Source organism: Macaca fascicularis, chromosome 4 (assembly GCF_037993035.2).
Source record: "Macaca fascicularis isolate 582-1 chromosome 4, T2T-MFA8v1.1".
Lineage (NCBI taxonomy): Eukaryota > Metazoa > Chordata > Mammalia > Primates > Cercopithecidae > Macaca > Macaca fascicularis.
Window position 1 is genome coordinate 147001030 of NC_088378.1, and position 19911 is coordinate 147020940.

Below are 19911 nucleotides of genomic sequence, written 5' to 3' on the forward strand. Positions count from 1 at the left end.
CAAGCTAATCTTTGCATTTCTTTGTGGAGACAGGCTCTCCCTATGTTGCTCAGGCTGGTCTTGAACTCCTGGGCTTATGTGATTCTCCTGCCTCAACCTCCCAAAGTACTGGGATTACAGGCATGAGCCACTGCCCCTGACCATTATGACTATTTTCATTGGCTTATCAGGCAAATGATAACTATAATAAATCAATCACCAGAATTTTTAATTAAAGAAAGGAAGGAATTGTTTCAACTCTTCCTGCTACCCTTCTGTCCCTCAAAAGGGTATGCTGAATGTTGTCCTCCAAAGACATCCATGTCCTAATCCCTGGAACCTGTAAATATATTACCTTATATGACAAAAGGGACTTTACATGTTTAATAAGTTAAGAATTTTGAGATGGGCAGATTTTCCTGAATTTTGAAGATGGGACCTAGTGTAATCACAAGAATCACAAGGGTCCTTATAAGAGAGAGGCAGATGAGTCAGAATAAGAGAAAAATACTTGAAGATGTCACACTGCTGGCTTTAAGGTGGAGGAAGGGCCAAGAGCTAAAAAATGCAGTGGTCACTACAAGCTGAAGAGAAAAAGAAATGGATTTTCCCCTAAAGCCTCTGGAGGGGGCACAACCTTGCCAATACCTTGAGTTTGGCTCACCGAACCCCATTTTGGACTTCTGACCTTTAGAACTGTAAATAAATAAATAAATGTGTGTTGTTTCAAGCCACCACAGTTGCGGTAATTTACTACAACAGCAATAAAATAGAATTAGATACAGAGATCTGAGGAGTTGAGTAGGATAAGCCTACTCCAGCAGGTTATGTGGGGAGTATGCTGAGACTCACTAAGATGGGGGAACTTAGTTAAGGAAGTTTGAAGTTGATAAAGCCAGAGAGGGAAGGCTCTCGCCTCATTTTATAAGGGTTGCGTCACACTAGGAAAATCCAATAGCAACCACAGTCTCAAAATTAATAATTACAAATAGGACTCAATTCCAAGAGTCAGGAGCCAAGCAGGAACTGGATTAGGAAAGACATGCATGATATGAAACAGGAAGGAGGGCTACAATGCAGCTTCCTGGGAAGTTGCCAGGGTAGTCACGGTTCACATTCATTAGGCTGTGGGCACCAAATGCGTATTGAAATCTAATTGACTTAACTGAACTCCTAAAGAGGAATGAACACCTCATTTATTGAAGAACTACTACCAATTAGCATATGTATTTCATTTGTTCAATAATCCCATGAGTAGAGTATCACAATCCTTGCTTTACTAAAGCGGAAGCGAATTCAAAGAGGTTCAGTGACTTGTCCAAACTCAGGGAAAACACTAGGAAGTGAATATGGGTCTGACTCCATCTCTGATTTCAGGAGCCCTGCCCTTTCTTCCACACCGTGCCCCCTTGCTTTCAGAAAAAAAGGCTTGTTGACTGAATGGTTGTATGCACAGTTCAAAGCAGAAACACGCAATGACATCTTTTGAGATATTCTAACAGTGAGAACTTGAAAATGAAGTTAAAAATTAAGCGGCAAAGCCAAACCGAGGCTTTCTGAGAAAGTGGGGCCAAACCTGGTGCTGTCTGACTGCCAGGTGGCTCATTATTTATCCCTGTAAAACCCTGCAAAAGTATTTGAAAGGGAAGAAGGGACAGAAAACTCCCTCCTTTTCCAAGTTAGCCTTATAGTCTAGGGCTTAAAATACTGGTTTAATGGTGAAGGTAAGTGCTTTTCTTCTTTATGGGTAGAAGGATAATTACTAACTTACCAAAGGTCCATTAAGGGGAGGGAACAGTTTTAGGAGAAGTCAGAGAAAAGACATTAACAGCAACATAAGGATCTCCATCTGGTAATATTGCCTAATTCCAAAATGAAGAGACTTTCTGAAAAAGATAACTGATTCAATCAAGACGCTAGGGCAAGGCTTGAGAAGCCACTGGTACCAATGGACACTGTGGACAATGGTCATTTCTCCAAGGATGCTGTGAGTATTAACTGTGATGCTGTGATTAGTTGGACTGGGTTTGGCTGTGGATGAAATACTGACCATAACTGACAAGATTTGTGTTTGGGACTGTGGCTAATGAGTCTTTTCAGACTTCTATATGAATTTGAAATAGTCCCTCAGGAAAAAGAGAACATGGCCGGGTGCGGTGGCTCACGCCTGTAATCCCAGCACTTTGGGAGGTTGAGGCGGGCAGATCACTTGGGGTCAGGAGTTTGAGACCAGCCTGGCCAACACGGTGAAACCATGTCTCCACTGAAAATACAAAAATAAGCTGGGCGTAATGGCGCATGCACCTAGGCATGTGCATAACAAATGTGCCAGCTATTCAGGAGGCTGAGGCAGGAGAATTGCTTGAACCTGGGAGGTAGAGGTTGCAGTAGTTGAGATCATGCCACTGCACTTCAGCCTGGGTGACAGAGTAAGACTCTGTCTCAAAAAGATAATAATAATAAAAGGAAAGAGAACATATCAAAGATGAATAAGACTGAAGGCAAGAAAATTGTATGCTTGGAGAGATCACCTAGCTTGTTACCTTCATTGTACAGCTAAGAAAAGGCACCCAGGGACATTGTGGTCAGCACCAATTTCTCAGAAAGATAGGCCGTTGATGAGAGGGCGCTCAGTTTTTCTAACACTGAAGGAATTGCTTCTTCCTATGTTTTCTGGTGAACCCCTCCCCACTCATCTTGTGGATTCCAGGCTAGAAGAATCCACTTTTGAAAAGTAGCATTTAAAACCAATTTAACAACCAATCGAAGGCACTTTTATAGAAATATATTTCATTTGCTGTAGGCCTGTACTTAGGGATCTGAGAGGGCTAGACTACCAATATTGTAACTGTTTATTATTATTGCTGTTGCTAGTATCTAGAATAGTATACAACGTTTAACACTTTGCAATTTACGAGGCATGTCTCATAGCTTTGTTTTCACTCCAAACTGCCCAGTGAAGTAACATTATCCCAATTCTTCCCATAAAACAGTGAAAGTCCTGAGACTTTATGAAACTTTACCTGGTTTACTCAATCTGGGAATGGCAGAGCAGAATTCAGTCCTTGAATACCCTCCCAACTGCAGGTTCATGCTCTTTGATCTAGGTGTAACATTTATTCTGAGTAAACTAGGACTCTGGGCTAACAGAGATGATGCAAGACAGGCTGGATATTAGGAGAATCTAAGAGCCATCTAACAACCATTATAATAAAATCATGAGTTCTAGACTTAAAAAAAGGGGAAAACCTGTTTTTTCACTTATGCGTATACCATAATATGTACATTATTGATTTTTTTCTCAAATTCAACCTATACTGTGTCAAGTAATTTTTTTAATATAACATTTTCTTTTAACTTAATTTCAATTCATTTTTCTGTGTCTACTTACAACTTTGGCACTAGAAATCACAATTATTTTTTTAGAGGTATAGCTCCTTAAAGGGTAGGGTTCTGACAGTGTTACATGTTCTCAATTGTTTGCAAATAGGCTAATAATTATTCCACTGTCTCTAACTACATATCAACCATGCCAGTGTTCAGGCTCCATAATTTTATTAGCTTCTGTGCTTATTCTGGAAAAATACTTCCCATTACTATGAAATACCTCAGTTTAGAATGGTTTGGCATGTTAGCCTGATTTCTGCATTTGTCTCATGCAAAGGAAAATAGGAAATGAAGAACTGAAATTACCTATTGATACAAAATCAAAGTAGCATTTGAAACCATAAAACTTAAGTGGGCTTTTCATCCTTTCTCATTAGACAGCAGCAGAGAATGGGAAGAAAAACTGAAGTGATGGGTTTGTGATACAATTCCAGTAACATAAAGAGCAAGGAGAAGTAGTTTTGTTGTGTTTATGTTTAATACTCAAAGCTCAACTTAAAGGGATTTTTCATCATCAAATTTCCTTCTAGAATAAATGATTGGAACTTGATTTAAAATGTACAAATTCTCCTGTATAATACCTCAAAATGGAGCTATCCTATTGAGTTTTAAGCTTGTGCTTAAAATATTATGAAAATAAAGGGGAAGTTGTATTAATAGGTAGAACAAACAGCAGTCTGGGCATTAGGGGATCTGGTGCTGGCTCTGTGCAACATGTGGTTTCAGGCAACTTTTTAAATTTTCTGTACACAAATTTTCTTATCAATAAAATGAACAGTTGGGCCAGAGGATCTCTGAGTCTCTTTCAGCTTTCAGTGTTTATACGATTGGAGAAGTTGGTGGGAAAGCTTTAAGTGGGGTGTAAGTAATTGCAGCTGCATGTACATTTAAAGAGTTGCCTTCAGCCAAGCCATGGGATCTTTCATAAAAAGTGAAATCAAATAGAAAACGATCCAAACTCTGGGTTTGACCACAGGTGACTTCAGCTAGGATCTGAGTGTAGAGCAATGAGCTGAACTCCTGATGTCCAGATGTTAGCAAGACTTGGAGGCTTTCTAAAGCAAAGCAACAACCAGTATCTATCCTGGTGCTGACCTGATCTTACTAGCAATTGGGTCTCCATTTGGGTCCATTGTACAAAACAATAACAACAACAACAACAACAACCCAAACACCCAAAATTCAAAATTTAGATGGAGAGACATTATTCTCAGAATTTTAGAGATACTTGGAAAGCAGAACACTATACTTGCCATGCTGATGAAGTCCAATTATTGTTCTTTTAAACTCATTTAGCTACTTCTGAATATAAAATGAGTATCTACTAATTATTTACAAAATCACTTGGTAAATATAGAAAATCACAAAGAATGAAGTGACCATCCTGTTTTGTAACCCAGAAATAGTCATCACCGGCACTTGTGTGAATCAGTTTCTATTCCTGTATGTGGACATGCATAGCGCACCCTGCTTTGTACACTAGAGTACTAGCATTTTTCTAATGTAATTCAGTATTGTTGAAAACATTTTAAAATAGCTTCCATCACAATAATCTATCAAATTGACTTGCCAGACTCTCATTATTAGGTTAATTTATCTCTAACATTATGCGGTCATGAGTAATACTACAAAGGATATTTTTGGACAAAATTTTTCATCTATGCCTTTCATTATAATCCTTCAGCCTAAGGTCACAGATTATATCTTTAAAGGTATGGACAAGTCTTTTAAGTTTTGTGTGCAAAAGCAGTGCAAAGCCTTGAATGATAAAATATAGGTTTGATACATGTGTTTTTTGTTTGTTTGTTTTGAGACGGAGTCCTGCTCTGTCCCTCAGGCTGTAGTGCAGTGGCACGATCTTGGCTCACTGCAACCTTTGCCTCTTGGGTTCAAGAAATTATGCTGCCTCAGCCTCCTTAGTAGCTGGGACTGCAGGCATGTGCCACCACACCAGCTAATTTTAGTATTTTTAGTAGAGATGGGGTTTCACCATGTTGACCAGGCTGGTCTCGAACACCTCACCTCAAGTGATCCACCCACGTCAGTCTCCCAAAGTACTGGGATTACAGGTGTGAGCCACTGCACCCAGCCGATACATGTGTTTTTAAAGTCATAGAAGCTTCAGATGTCTTCAAGGATTTAAAAAAAATTAAAAAGTAAAGTCATAGAAGCTTCAATTTAGGAATGAATGGAAAATTGACGATATTTTTAGGATATGGATTTTTCCTAAAATAAACAAAATGTATGTATCCCCAAAGATAGTTTGATTAGTGTTCAAATATGAAATTAAACATGTCCATATTTAGAGCCGTGAATTCTCTTTGCCTGTCACAATAGCTGGATTTATTCACAATTATAGTAAGAAGTCCCTGTTCATTATAATTTTCTAGGTGACATGAAGACTGTCAGTCCAATCAAGTGTCCACATTGTGTGTAGCAAATATGAGAATAAACATTTTAAACCTTTAATTGTAATACATATTAGTGTTATGTAATGCCATCCTTCATGTTCGAAGGCGCATGGAACATTGTTCTGGTGGTACAGAGGGGAGAGAAACACCATCAGAATGAAAGGAAAGACCGTTCTGGAACCTTACTCCTTCGCTCTTGAGCTTAGTTTAATTGTCCTGTCTTATGGTCTGCTACAAGCAATACTACTCCTCACCTTTGCATGCTTCTGTGTGGTTTAATAAAGTACATGCAATTTTTCATTTAATTCTTCCAGCTGCACTCAGAAAGGAGCCTTATCTTCATTGAACAGATGAGGAAATGAATGATTAGAGAATTTAAATGACTAACTCTAGGTCACACAGCTGGAACTTATAGCCAGATTTCCTTTTAACAATCCTGTAACCAAAAGCATACCAGTGGTGCCCTATAAAATGTAAGTTATGGAGCTGTGTTGGGTCAAAACTTTTACTGATGCTAAGAGGAGGCAACATTAACAAGGGGAAATTATTTGTGTATTATGTTTTGGATTATGTTCTCTCCATAGATAAAAGACTGTTGTAGTAAAAGAGATTCAGGGCACAGGGAAACTCCACCACAAAGCGTGGTACCATTTCCCACAGAAGCTAAATGGACGGGAAGCCTGCCACCAGGAAAGGTAAAGCCACTGCTCTTGTTTGCAGGCTATGTTAATAAGCTGAAGCTGATTCCAACCCATTTACACATCCCTGCATCACACTGCCCTTTGGTAAAGATACTCCCAGTGTAACATTGGAGCCAGCTCCAGCCCCAATCCTATTGCTTTTTCCTTAGACCCACGAAGTCATCTGTCAGAAATTAAGCCAAATAAGCAATACATCCTGGGATCTAGGGAGTGGAATAAGTTTTGGGAAAGTCTTTTTTTTTTTTTCTTTTTTGGCAGAGTCTTGCTCTGCCTCCCAGGCTGGAGTGCAGTGGTGCGATCTCAGCTCACTGCAACCTCTGCCTCTCGGGTTCAAGTGATTCTCATGCCTCAGCCTCCTGAGTAGCTTGGACTACAGGCATGCACCACCATGCCCAGCTGAGTTTTTGTTTTTTAGTACAGACGGGGTTTCACCGTGTTAGCCAGGATGGTCTCGATCTCCTGACCTCGTGATCCACCCGCCTCGGCCTCCCAAAGTGCTGGGATTACAGGCATGAGCCACCACGCCTGGCCCAGGAAACTCATTTTAAACCAACCTACGTATGAATTCCTACTATAATATTCTTGCCAAACGGCTGGCTCTTTCTCCTGAGCTTGGAAACCTCCAGTAAAATGGAAATAATTATTTCCCAGACCACCACTCTTATCTGTGAGCTTTTTTGGCCATTAAAAATTATTTCTTCCATTATATTCTTATCTGTGTCTTCATAGGTTTTCTCTTCGTTTCGCGTTAGTGTTTTCCTTCAAATAAGCAGGAAAAATCCAATCTATCATGCACATGGGAACCCTTTCAATATTGCTCTGTGGTTGTTCCACTTTATGGGGATGCTTTTAAAGAAAAAATTTGTCCTTTCAATACATTGAATATCTTCCAGCACCACATCACCTACAAGCTTTGTAAAAATAGTTCTACACATTAATTTTTTTTTTTTTTTTTTTGAGACTGAGTCTTGTTCTGTCACCCAGGCTGGAGTGCAGTGACATGATCTTGGCTCATTGCGACCTCTGCCTCCTGGGTTCAAGTGATTATCCTTACTCAGCCTCCCGAGTAGCTGGGATTACAGGCATGCACCACCATGCCCGGGTAATTTTTGTATTTTTAGTAGAGATGGGGTTTTACCATGTTGGCCAGGCTGGTCTCGAACTCCTGACCTCAAGTGATCCTCCTGCCTTAGCCTCCCAAAATGGTGGGACTACAGCACCCCACGCAATTTTTATTTTTTTAAGTTGAGCATATGTGAAGGCAGTGCCTAGTGACACATAGCAAAAACATTTCCAAGTAGACATTACACTAGGGAATTAGTCGAAGTGTTCTTTTAAAGTACTATCTCTCAAATGTATTAAAAGAGAATCCTTGGATGTGCAATACCTTAATTCAAAGGCAGCTCATTATGTATAAACTCTCAAGCTTTGTGATAAACAAATGTGCATAACAGATGGGACTATTGACTTACAGCCCAGAGAATTTTACTGATGCTGAGACGGTTATGTGACTGGCTCTGCCACTGTCATCCCCATTCACTTCGTTTTGGAGCAATATGACATAAATGCCTTACATTTGGGTTTTCTCTATTTATCATCTGCTTCCTACCCCCTTGAAAGATAGCCATATTTGCTTTACTTGGTTATAAGATCCCATATTCAATGTCTTGAAGCCAACCAAATCATTTGACAAAGTGGGTTTGTAGTGCTGGCTATTTTGGTGAAAATAAGACAATGAGATTTCATGATATCATCCAAAGTTCTATCAGATCTAGCTGTGGGAGAAAGGAAAAGAAGGGGGTCTCGGTCAGGATGCTCATTGCATACATGTGTGTTGTTCTCCAGGTCCAGATTTCTGTTCATTACGCTATGGGCTGGCTCTTATCATGCACTTCTCAAACTTCACCATGATAACTCAGCGTGTGAGTCTGAGCATTGCAATAATTGCCATGGTGAACACCACTCAGCAGCATGCTCTATCTAATGCCTCCACTGAGGGGCCTGTTGCAGACGCCCTCAATAACTCCAGCATATCCAACAAGGAATCTGATACAAAGGTAAGTATGACAGAAAATAGGGCTCTTTGTTGAGAGGAAAAAACTTTGAAAGGAAGGCATAGATCTTGATTCTGTGGAGTATAGAAGTATACATTTCCAATGACAAACTAAAACTGACTGGAACTATTTTTCTTTGAGACATTGATTACTTCTATAATAAAAATAAGATTTCATTGAGGTTATTATGATTATAAGGTGGGTGAACTGTAGGATTAAATGTGAAAAATTTAAAAATGGAACAGTTTATGTGATGTCTTCAATGAAAAACTAGGTATTACCTGGGCACATTCTTATAGGTTACTCAATCCTATCCAGTTCTCTGCCTGTTTTACTGTTTCTAAGCAATTTTATAACCCTGTAAATTCTATATAACAAATAGAAATGCAAATAATTCTTGTCCATAGCTTTGCAAATAAATTTTGCCAAGAGAAAAATCAGTTAAAACTTTTCTCCACTCACCTCCCAGTGGACATCAGCCAATTTTGCTGTTTGTTTGTTTATTTATTTTTTGAGATAGAGTCTTTCTCTGTCATTCAGGCTGGAGTGCAGTGGCGTGATTTCAGCTCACTGCAGCCTCCGCCTCCTGGGTTCAAGTGATTTTCCTGTCTCAGCCTCCTGAGTAACTGGGACTAAGGGGGCGTGCCACGACTGTTGGCTAATTTTTGTACTTTTAGTAGAGACAGGGTTTCACTAGGCTGATCTCGAACTCCTGACCTCAGGTGATCCACCCGCCTTGGCCTCCCAAAGTGTTGGGACTACAGATGTGAGCCACTGCACCGGACTCTGCTGTATATTTAAAGTATATTTCAGCATTGCTTCCTGCTTGTGTTATGCGTGATTCTTTGAGTTTTCCTTTGAACCAGTTATAACATCTTATTTACTCCCTCCATTAATCAATGAGTTAAATAAAATCTTCGCTGTATGCTTATTTTACATTTATATGGAAACCATGAATTTACCCAATTAAAAAAATTATCCTTTAAATTATCTTGTACTGTACATTTCCAATGTCATCACTATAATTCATGATTAATGATTTTGTTACATTGGACCCAGCTTATTTACAATGAGTACATAAATTTATTGTCTCCAGTCTTTCCTCCATTATCCCATCTACATATCCACACTGAGTAGATTCACTATTCAGGTATCTTGGATACCTTCAAGTTGTCAAACATACAGTGTTCACTGGACATGCTGTGTTCCTCCGGAATTTGGACCTACTTCTCAGCACACTCACATCTGCTGTCAATGACCCATGGAAAGTTTTTGCTCTGAGCAAGCCAGAGTCCCTGTTAGTTTCTTCCAAATGCTACAAGTTCACTTTTGCAAATTTTTCCAATGAGATAAAATTTTCCTTTTTGACTTTCTATAAATCATAGTCATTTTTCAAGGGATAGTTCAAATATTGCTTCCTTTCTGGGACCTTCCTGAATTGTTCTTTTTCCTCTCAAAGTTGCTGTTTTATTTATATTCATCCTCAAATCTTGATTCTCACGTGATTCATATACCTTGTATTATTTATTGTTTTTTTGAGTGGCTAAAATATTTTATATCATATTTTATATCCTTTGGCTCTCTATAGCATGATGCCAGATATTTAGGGGCCTTATTGAATTTATTTTTTATTTTATTTTAAAATCTATTTTATTTCTTTCTTTCTTTATTTTATTTATTTTAAAATCTATTTATTTTTAGGTAAATATTCAGGTAATATAACTTATATAATTATTCAGGCATTTTAGGTAGTTATTTTAAAATAATTCAAATTATTTATTGAGTTGTATCAGAAGAATGTGATCTTATTCATTTGTAATATGTGTTTTAGAAACTCAGTTCAGCCAGGGCAGACCATAATTCCCAAACTTGATTTTTCTTTTTAATTAGGTACTGATTTTGGTTAAGAGTTCAGTAAAGCTTTGTGTGTGTGTTTTAAAAATTCTTTGATATAAGAGTCAACATGTTACTCAACTTTTACTAGAAGCAAAATAGAGGAAGCACTTTCACAGATGAAATATCTCTCATTGTTTTCTTCCATTTACTTCTTCCTATTATTCATCTATATAATCATTTTCTTTACCTCTTTTCTTCATTTTTTCTGTTTTTCTCTCCTTCTAAGAAAGCAAATTAGGGGTATAATTGGTTGTTTGGGAAGGTAGGAAGAATATAGAGAAAAACAAAAATAGATATTTTATAGTAGGGTCTCACCAACCTCAAGCAACTCTGACTGTAAAGTAGATTTTCATAATAGGACTTCTTGACAAAGAGTTTTCCTATTTTTCCCCAGGCCTCTGTGTATCAGTGGAGCCCAGAAACTCAGGGTATCATCTTTAGCTCCATCAACTATGGGATAATACTGACTCTGATCCCAAGTGGATATTTAGCAGGGATATTTGGAGCAAAAAACATGCTTGGTGCTGGTTTGCTGATCTCTTCCCTTCTCACCCTCTTTACACCATTGGCTGCTGACTTCGGAGTGATTTTGGTCATTGTGGTTCGGACAGTCCAGGGCATGGCCCAGGTATCCAGATACTTTCTCATTCTGGGTGGGATCCAGATTCCTGAATTCTACAAAATATCAAAGGTCTTAATGATTTTCATTTCAGGGAATGGCATGGACAGGTCAGTTTACTATTTGGGCAAAGTGGGCTCCTCCACTTGAACGAAGCAAGCTCACCACCATTGCAGGATCAGGTAAGTGTGCACACATGGGTCATAGCTTTGTCATCTGTTCCATCCTACTGTGTCTTATCATCTATGAATCAAATAGTTTAGGGAAGAGGGAGAAAAAGTACTACGGAAAAATTCAACAATACAAGACAGTTGCATCACAAATAAGAAAGATGCATCTGTACAGTAAACACATTGAGGCTTAGAAGTAGAAGAAACCACTGTGAGCTAGGATTCAGCTCAGAAAAGCCTTAGTAGTCAGAAAAGCCTTGTAGGAAAATGTTTAAACCTTTAAGAATTGCATAAATGGAAAAAAGATCAAGTAAACTATATATACACCATCTTAGCAATGATTTTGCAGTGAGAATTAAGGCTACCACAGCTCCAAGTGGTAAGGAGAGAAATGAGGCTAGAAGAGTTTGGAGTTTCTGTATTATTCTAAGCTCTTGACTATTCTATTGTGAGCTAATTAATTCTCACAACAACCCTCTCATGTAAGTACCATTTTAAATTCTTATTTTACAGAGAAGGGAGTTAAGGAAGGTGGAGATTAAGAAAATTGCCCAAATACAAATAGCCAGCAGGCGGTAGGTCTGAGATTTAAGCCCGCGCAAATTTTAGCCTTAGAGCAGACACCCTTAATCACTATGCTAGACTGCCTTTCCGTGGTATGTGATCCTACTAAGGCCTCTACAACTTTATCAGTGCTGTTCTTCCCAGCCTGTCATGCTGAGAGTATATACTCGAAGAGCAGAACTAAGATTCCATCAAGCTTCTCACTCCTAGGTCCACTACACAGCTGCATCCTGCAGACTTTTACCTCAAGTAACCCTCCTGCTTTCTTGCTTCCTTCCATCATAGTTGTCCCCACCTCCTCTATTTGCAAATACTATCTGCTGATCTCTCTCTCTTCTAGACTGGTTTCTTTCAACCTTCCTTCCACCAAAACCAAGTTATCTTGCTAAAGTAAAGATGAGGGCCGGGCGCTGTGGCTCAAGCCTGTAATCCCTGCACTGTGGGAGGCCGAGACGGGCGGATCACGAGGTCAGGAGATCGAGACCATCCTGGCTAACACGGTGAAACCCCGTCTCTACTAAAAAATACAAAAAACTAGCCAGGAGCGGTGGCGGGCGCCTGTAGTCCCAGCTACTCGGGAAGCTGAGGCAGGAGAATGGCGTAAACCTGGGAGGCGGAGCTTGCAGTGAGCTGAGATCTGGCCACTGCACTCCAGCCTGGGCGACAGAGCGAGACTCCGTCTCAAAAAAAAAAAAGAAAAAAATAAAAAAAATAAAAAAATAAAAAGTACAGATGAGGCATTTTTCCTCACTTGCTTGATAATTTTCAATGTGTTCCTTCATGTTTACAGACTAAAGACTGACCTGTTTATTGCATGGATACAAAAGTTCTCAGCCATCTGGCCCCAACCTTATTCCACTCAACTCCCCTGTGCAAGCATGGCTCTAGTGGCACCGGACATTGGCTGCTCCCCACATAGATCCGCACTGCACTTCCCTCTGGCTCTGCTCCCATTAGTTTATATGCCTGGAAAGTTCTTTGCCCCTGCTCCTTGTGCCAAAATTCTATCTATCCTATTGTATAGCTTACGTAAAAACTTCCTAAATCTTATAATTATTGTCAATTATTATTATTACTTCCACGCACATTGTAGTTTTATTATCACACTTATATTTTACATCTTTTTTTTTTTTTCAAATTACAGGTTGGAACCCATTAGTGAGTCATAAAATGCATTGAGTGGGTTAAAATCATTATTTTAAAAAATGAATAGAATAGAATAGAATAGAATAGAAATTGTTGGAGTGCATTGGACATGGTAAAGTTAAATATTGATTCATGAAACCATTGAGGCATATGTGTGTGGTTGTGTGTACAAGTGTTTATGTATATTGGTGTGTGTGTTATGTTACCCTGTAAAATGCATTTCTTACTATGGGTCTCTGTGAATTATGTTTCTTGTTTTTTTTTTTTTTTTTTTTTTTTTTAATGTAGACTCCAAAGCCTACATGGCATTTCACTAGTGACAATCAATTTTATTCACATTTTTCTCTTCAATTGGACCAGAAGCTCTTTGAGGGCAGGGGCTGTGTCTTACTGAATTTTGTAAGTCTTTCATTTCCTGCCCCCAGCCTCATATTAGATCATACAAGAATGCAACTGTAATCACAAGAAAATACTAATGGGCTATGATAGCAGAGAGTTGCTGTGACAAACTAAGGGATTTAGATTTGGTCACATTGGTGTTGAGGAGTCATTGAAGAATCAGAGGGTTTGTTACTATTATTTATTAATTTTAATTATATCATATATATTACTTTATTGGGGAAAATCTGTGAGCAGAAATAATTACTCTCATTGCCCAATAATTCTAAGTCTGCCATCTCACTGTTGGGACAATGTTTAGAGAGGCCATGAAGTCTCAGCCTTTGCTATTTTCATAAGTGTTTTTCTCCCTCTTCCCTTTAGGATCAGCATTTGGATCCTTCATCATCCTCTGTGTGGGGGGACTAATCTCACAGGCCTTGGGCTGGCCTTTTATCTTCTACATCTTTGGTGAGTCACTTTCTCCTAAATCCTAATGCCTCCATTTCCTGAGCATCCGTTTTGGCACCTACATCACCCACATTCTTCCTATATGAAAGAAAATGTCCTTTATCAAATGGAAGATGATAACAAATGTCAACGGTTGGTATCATTTTTAATCTAGTCACACAACTTGATTAACACCTTCCTGGTGGTTCTGGGAAGCCACATGCACGGGATAGAGGAGTTGACTATTCACATGGCACTGACTTGTGATGCAGTCTTGTGCTTCCATATTAAGCATCTTCTGCAGAATCTCTACCACCACATCTAAAGTGCCTGTTACATGCAGTTAAGATGTCAAAGATAGTGAAGTACATCTTCAATGTGTCTTCATATTTTATTTTAATTATTATTTTTGCCCAAGATGCCGTTCACCTATTCTCTACCGAGTTCATCTTGCAAAGCTCGATTCAACTGTGCCCTTCCCCATGGGCCCTTCCAGGGCTTACTCTATTAGATTCTGGCATTCTCTCATTTATGATATTTCCTCTCTAGGTTATGTTGGTGTGTAATTATTTATTTCTCCTTTTCTTTCCACTAAACTGTGAAATGCTTGAGGCAAGGAATCCATTCTATAATGTTTTCATCACTTGGGTATCATCATAGTGCCTGATTTTTAGCTTTAAAATAAAAGAATCAATGAATCCAGTAAATAGATGGAATTTAAAGAAAACTAGTCCTCAGAATCTTTTAACATAGAATGTTCCTCAAATAACAAATTCCAGTAATAAGACAATTTTCTACACTTGATTTTGTTGTTATAGCCAAATGGTATCATTAAATATAGTCCTGGCCTGAATGGCTTTCTCATTAATGGTGTTAATTATTTTGGTTTGTGCATGTTAACCAGGTATTGTACAGAAATATTTCTTTTGGGAATCCATAATGGATGTATGGCTTGAATACAAATAACACTGTCTCTTGTAAGTGCATTGGAAATTTTTTCCTGCCACATGATTTCATGGAAGGTTGTTTCGAGTATGTGTGACTGCAATCCTGACTATTCAGATCTTCCACAAGACAATTTATGTGTGCATTAAGAAGTTGCTGCTCACATAACACTATAATCATTGGAGCCTTTAAAGTAGTTAATCAGCTATACAATGCCGTGCTCATGTTATCTCCAGAGGGCTCTGACATTGACAAAAGGTGGCTTTCTATTTGAGACATAGTATCTTAAAAGCTTTAACAGGTTTGTAGAAGGATTGAAAGAAAGAATGGGAACATTTAGGTCCTTATGGTAGAATAAGCATTAATTGATTAGTGTGTAGAAGGGAGAGGCATGCCACTTCAGAGGAAACTCCCTTCCCCTAGTAAACAAATCTACCTAAAAACTAATTTTATACCTTCTTCCCAGGTAGCACTGGCTGTGTCTGCTGTCTCCTATGGTTCACAGTGATTTATGATGACCCCATGCATCACCCATGCATAAGTGTTAGGGAAAAGGAGCACATCGTGTCCTCACTGGCTCAACAGGTACAGTGCACACCTTGTACCTGTGGCCCATGCAGAGGTCTCTAGGGCAGGGTGTGGATCTCCTCCGAGAGGCACCATCTTGGCTGCTCTAATACTCATGCTGATTAGATATTTCTTTTCAGCCCAGTTCTCCTAGACGTGCTGTCCCCATAAAGGCGATGGTCACATGCCTACCACTTTGGGCCATTTTCCTGGGTTTTTTCAGCCATTTCTGGTTGTGCACCATCATCCTAACATACCTACCAACGTACATCAGTACTCTGCTCCATGTTAACATCAGAGATGTGAGTTTACTTCCTATACTTCTATGAAAATGATAATGGTAATAAGGAGAAACAGTTCTGTGTTACCTATTACATTCTGGCTTTACATATAACCATTAATTTAACCTTCACAATGACCTTGAGATAGGTGTTGTTATAATTCCCTTTTCACAGATGTGGAAACAGGACACTTAGAGGTGAGATAACTTGCCTCAGGTTGCACAATACTAAGTGGTATAGCTGCTGCAGCATCCGTATTCTTAACCACTATGCTATACTAACACACCAGCTGATTCCAAAGTTTCTTTTAGAAATTAATATTGTTGGGCTGGGCACAGTGGCTCATGCCTGTAATCCCAGCACCTTGGGAGGTTGAGGCAGATGGATTATGAGGTCAGGAGTTCAAGACCAGCCTAACCAATATGGTGAAACCCCATCTCTACTAAAAATACAAAAATTAGCCAGGCATGGTGGCAGGCGCCTGTAATCACAGCTATTCAGGAGGCTGAGACAGGAGAATCGCTTGAACCTGGTAGGTGGAGGTTGCAGTGAGCCAAGATCGTGCCACTGCACTTCAGCCTGGGCAACAAAGTGAAACTCCATCTCAAAAATAAAAAACAACCAAGAAATCAATATTGCTTTTCTCTGGAGCCCAGAGTGATGCAGCTTCTGGCCCTCTTATCTGAGACAGTGTTCATCTAGTGTAAAAAATGACACTAATTTTCCCCCAAACAACCCACAATATCATGGGAGTAAGTTAATGGCTGGTCTGTGTAACTGATAAATTTTGGTGCTAACATATCTCTGTAACTACTCTGTGTAAATTTCCTTCCTTCAGAGTGGAGTTCTGTCCTCTCTGCCTTTTATTGCTGCTGCAAGCTGTACAATTCTAGGAGGTCAGCTGGCAGATTTCCTTTTGTCCAGGAATCTTCTCAGATTGATCACTGTGCGAAAGCTCTTCTCATCTCTTGGTAAGGATAAGCATGTGGGCTCATTTAACCAATTCCTTTTCTGCACATGGTCTCAGAGGGTTCCCTGACAGCATGTCCTCATTGCCCAGGGCTCTTCCTTCCATCAATATGTGCTGTGGCCCTGCCCTTTGTGGCATCCAGTTACGTGATAACCATTATTTTGCTGATACTTATTCCTGGGACCAGTAACCTATGTGACTCAGGGTTTATCATCAACACCTTAGATATCGCGCCCAGGTAAGAGCTCTACCTGTTTTTTCCCCTCCTCCAGACCCCTCCAGAGGTGTTAGACCTTAGTAGTCACCGTGAAACTCTTTAATGTTACTGACATGCACTAATGGCAGAGAGACAAATAACTACAAATGTTTGTCTATGGCCATTTTTAGAACAACAAATGTGGCATTTTTAGAACAACGACTTCCAGCCTTGGCCAGTAATCATTTTGATAAAAAGCTTCCCAAGGTTCCCTAACAGAGATTGAACTGTGTATGCTGGGAAAAGGCCCACACATGTGATTTAGAAAAGTTTCCATGGTGTTGTTCATATTAGCTACCACATATATATACAGTCATAGTAAGCCAGCTCCTGTGCCAAGACTTGCCATGTATCAACACATCTAATCCTCACAGTTACATTAGGTAGGTCCTATTGTTATCCCCATTTTATAAGGGAGAAGGCTGAGGCACAAGGAGGTTACATGGTGTGACTATGGTCACATAGAGGCAGAGCCAGGATTTGGACCCAGGGAGTTTGGCTTTGGAGTCTGTGTCCTGCCCGTTGCACAAACTGGCTTCTACACTGAGCTGCCAGGGTAAAGAAACTCAGTTCCCAAAGAGACTGCATTGCTCCCTGGTTATTGACTCAGTAGGTTGGTAATTTCAGGTTTGGCAAATAGACATTGCCCTGAATGTCTTTAGGTGAATGAAAAACTGCATTAAGCAAAATGACTTTGCCATAAGAGCTGAACTGTGTTAAAGTTGAGTTGCTGCAGAAGCTGTAGGTGGCTTTCTATATAAAATCATTTATAAAATCATCTTCCCACAGATATGCAAGTTTCCTCATGGGAATCTCAAGAGGATTTGGGCTCATCGCAGGAATCATCTCTTCCACTGCCACTGGATTCCTCATCAGTCAGGTTGGGCCAGTTTATTGAACATCTTCAAGTGGCAGGTATTGTTTTAGGTGTTGTAGATACACACAGTGCTCACAAGGTCTGGATGGCAACACAATTACTCTATTTACATGAGCCTCTAAATCAGACTCTGATAGGTCAGATTTCCCAGGGAAAGAAAAATATAAGCTTATTTTCTCAAGATGAATAGACATGAGATTGATTAAAATGAGCTGTTCTGGTGCAGAAGATAGCATGTATGGCTTCCTAGAGGTACATGAGCATGAAACAATTCTTAGTTATGAATAGAATGAATGACACATGTCAAGGAATAGCAAGAGATGAAAACAGAGGGGCATAAGAAGATCATGAAGAATATGTTCAGACTAATTCCAATTTTTAAAAAATCACAAAAGGGAAACAAAGTATCCCAAGGCCTGTTTAAAGACAATTTAATGGCTGAAAAGAGATTGGCTGTGAGACATTGCAAGGAGGATTTCTCAGTGTTTGGAAATGCAGGCTCATGAGGAAGACGAAAAGACAGACCCAGTCAGGGATGGAAGGACTGACGAGAACCAACTTACAAAGAGAAGTTTTATTTTTACTGTATTTCTATGTGATCAAGTTGTCAGGCTAATATTTGACTAAACTGCTAGGAATCCACTGTGACTATAATGCTGGAAATTACTTAGTAGGGCTTTCTGAGGAGGGTCACACAGAAGACCAAATAGAACTTGTGTTGAATTGGGATGGGTTGTAGTGATAGATGTCAACAGCCAAAACCAAACCAAACCAAACCAAGCCAAAATAAAAAAACAGAGAAGACACAAACACGATGCCATGGTGCCATTTTAGGCATAATTTTAAATCAGTAATATTATACATTGAAATCCAAATTTTCAGAAAAACATTAGTGTATTTTATTTTTATTTAAAGAAATAACCATCTCAACTCAGAACCCGATGTGCATTTTGGCCATTTTGTTTCCAATAGTTTCATAAACTTTCTTAAGTAGCTACTGCACATTGTTCATTATATTCCTTGTGATCAACATTGCAATACACAACTTGGAGGGCTTCTAGAACTGGTGTAGAAGGAGCTTGTGAGATTGATCATTTTTCTGTGTTTTTTACCTCTAGGATTTTGAGTCTGGTTGGAGGAATGTCTTTTTCCTGTCTGCTGCAGTCAACATGTTTGGCCTGGTCTTTTACGTCACATTTGGGCAAGCAGAACTTCAAGACTGGGCCAAAGAGAGGACCCTCACCCGCCTCTGAGGACATAAAGTTACAAACTTAAATGCAGTACTGAGCATGAACTTTTTAAACATTTTTTACTTATCTTCATATTCTTGACCATAGACTCAGCAGTTCTTAACTCTCGCTGTGTGTTAGTCTTCCCTGGGGAGCCTTTATAAGATACTGATGCCTGGGACTCACTCCAGAGATTCTGAATGAATTGGTCTGGGGTGGAACCCAGATACCACTAATTTTTAGATACTCCTTAGAGGTTTCTACATGTACCTGGGGTTGACAACAGCTGGACAAACTTGAAAATCCATGTGGCCTTTGAATTTTCCTCATTGGAAAGTACTAAATAAATAAAAATTCATGTGAAAATGATCACTGATAAATATCTTCATAGTGGGGCAAGTTATTGGATACAGAGAAGAGCTGCTCGGAATTGTAACCATATGTTACAGATCTCAGCACCCATCAGAACTGTAAAGCTATAATCCCCAGAATTAAAGTTTTTATTATTTTTTATACATTGTAAAACATGGACGTTTATTTATGTGGTTAAATTCTATTAAAATTTACATGCTAAAATAAAATAGACCATTTTCAAATTATTTAGATTCAGATAGTTCCATCAGATTAAGCAGATATTTATCCTAGCCCAATTGCAAGAGATTAATGATGAGAAAACGATCAAGAAAAGATTAGATAAATGAGGTTAACTTATAAATCAAGGACAGAGAGGATAGAATTGGAAAGCTTGTATTGTGAGAAGAATGGATGTAAAGGAAGACAATGTAGATACTTCCAGAAGGGATAGCAATATAGTTTAGACCATATGATGAAAATTGGAGGGAGATGACAGAGACACTTTCAAGTGAAATGACAATTTATATGGGGGAGAAAAATATTGAAGATATAACAAGATGAGAAAAGGCATAGAAATGTATCACGTACAAGGCATAGAAATGTATCACATACAAGAGAAGTTCTTTTTGAGGGTAGAAAAAGATAATTTAACCTTCTTCATATTTTTCTTACTTTCC

General features: G+C 39.1%; 1 protein-coding gene across 8 annotated transcripts; it reads left to right on the top strand.

Moving 5' to 3' along the window:
- The first annotated feature begins 1551 nt into the window (after positions 1 to 1551).
- SLC17A2 (solute carrier family 17 member 2) lies at positions 1552 to 19461 on the top strand. Of its 8 annotated transcripts, none has more exons than XM_065544319.2 (13): positions 1552 to 1966; positions 6092 to 6250; positions 6362 to 6472; positions 8324 to 8535; positions 10823 to 11056; positions 11142 to 11229; positions 13690 to 13776; positions 15167 to 15285; positions 15408 to 15569; positions 16387 to 16519; positions 16609 to 16756; positions 17564 to 17654; positions 18770 to 19461. In XM_065544319.2, exons 3-13 carry the CDS (start codon positions 6445 to 6447, stop codon positions 18902 to 18904), a joined length of 1437 nt encoding a protein of 478 aa, XP_065400391.1. In that variant the 5' UTR covers positions 1552 to 1966; positions 6092 to 6250; positions 6362 to 6444; the 3' UTR covers positions 18905 to 19461. The 8 variants fall into 8 exon arrangements, with proteins under 8 accessions (XP_065400391.1, XP_065400392.1, XP_065400394.1 ...); XM_065544320.2 differs by having other exon boundaries at positions 1552 to 1703; XM_065544322.2 differs by lacking the exon at positions 16609 to 16756.
- The last annotated feature ends 450 nt before the right edge of the window (positions 19462 to 19911 follow it).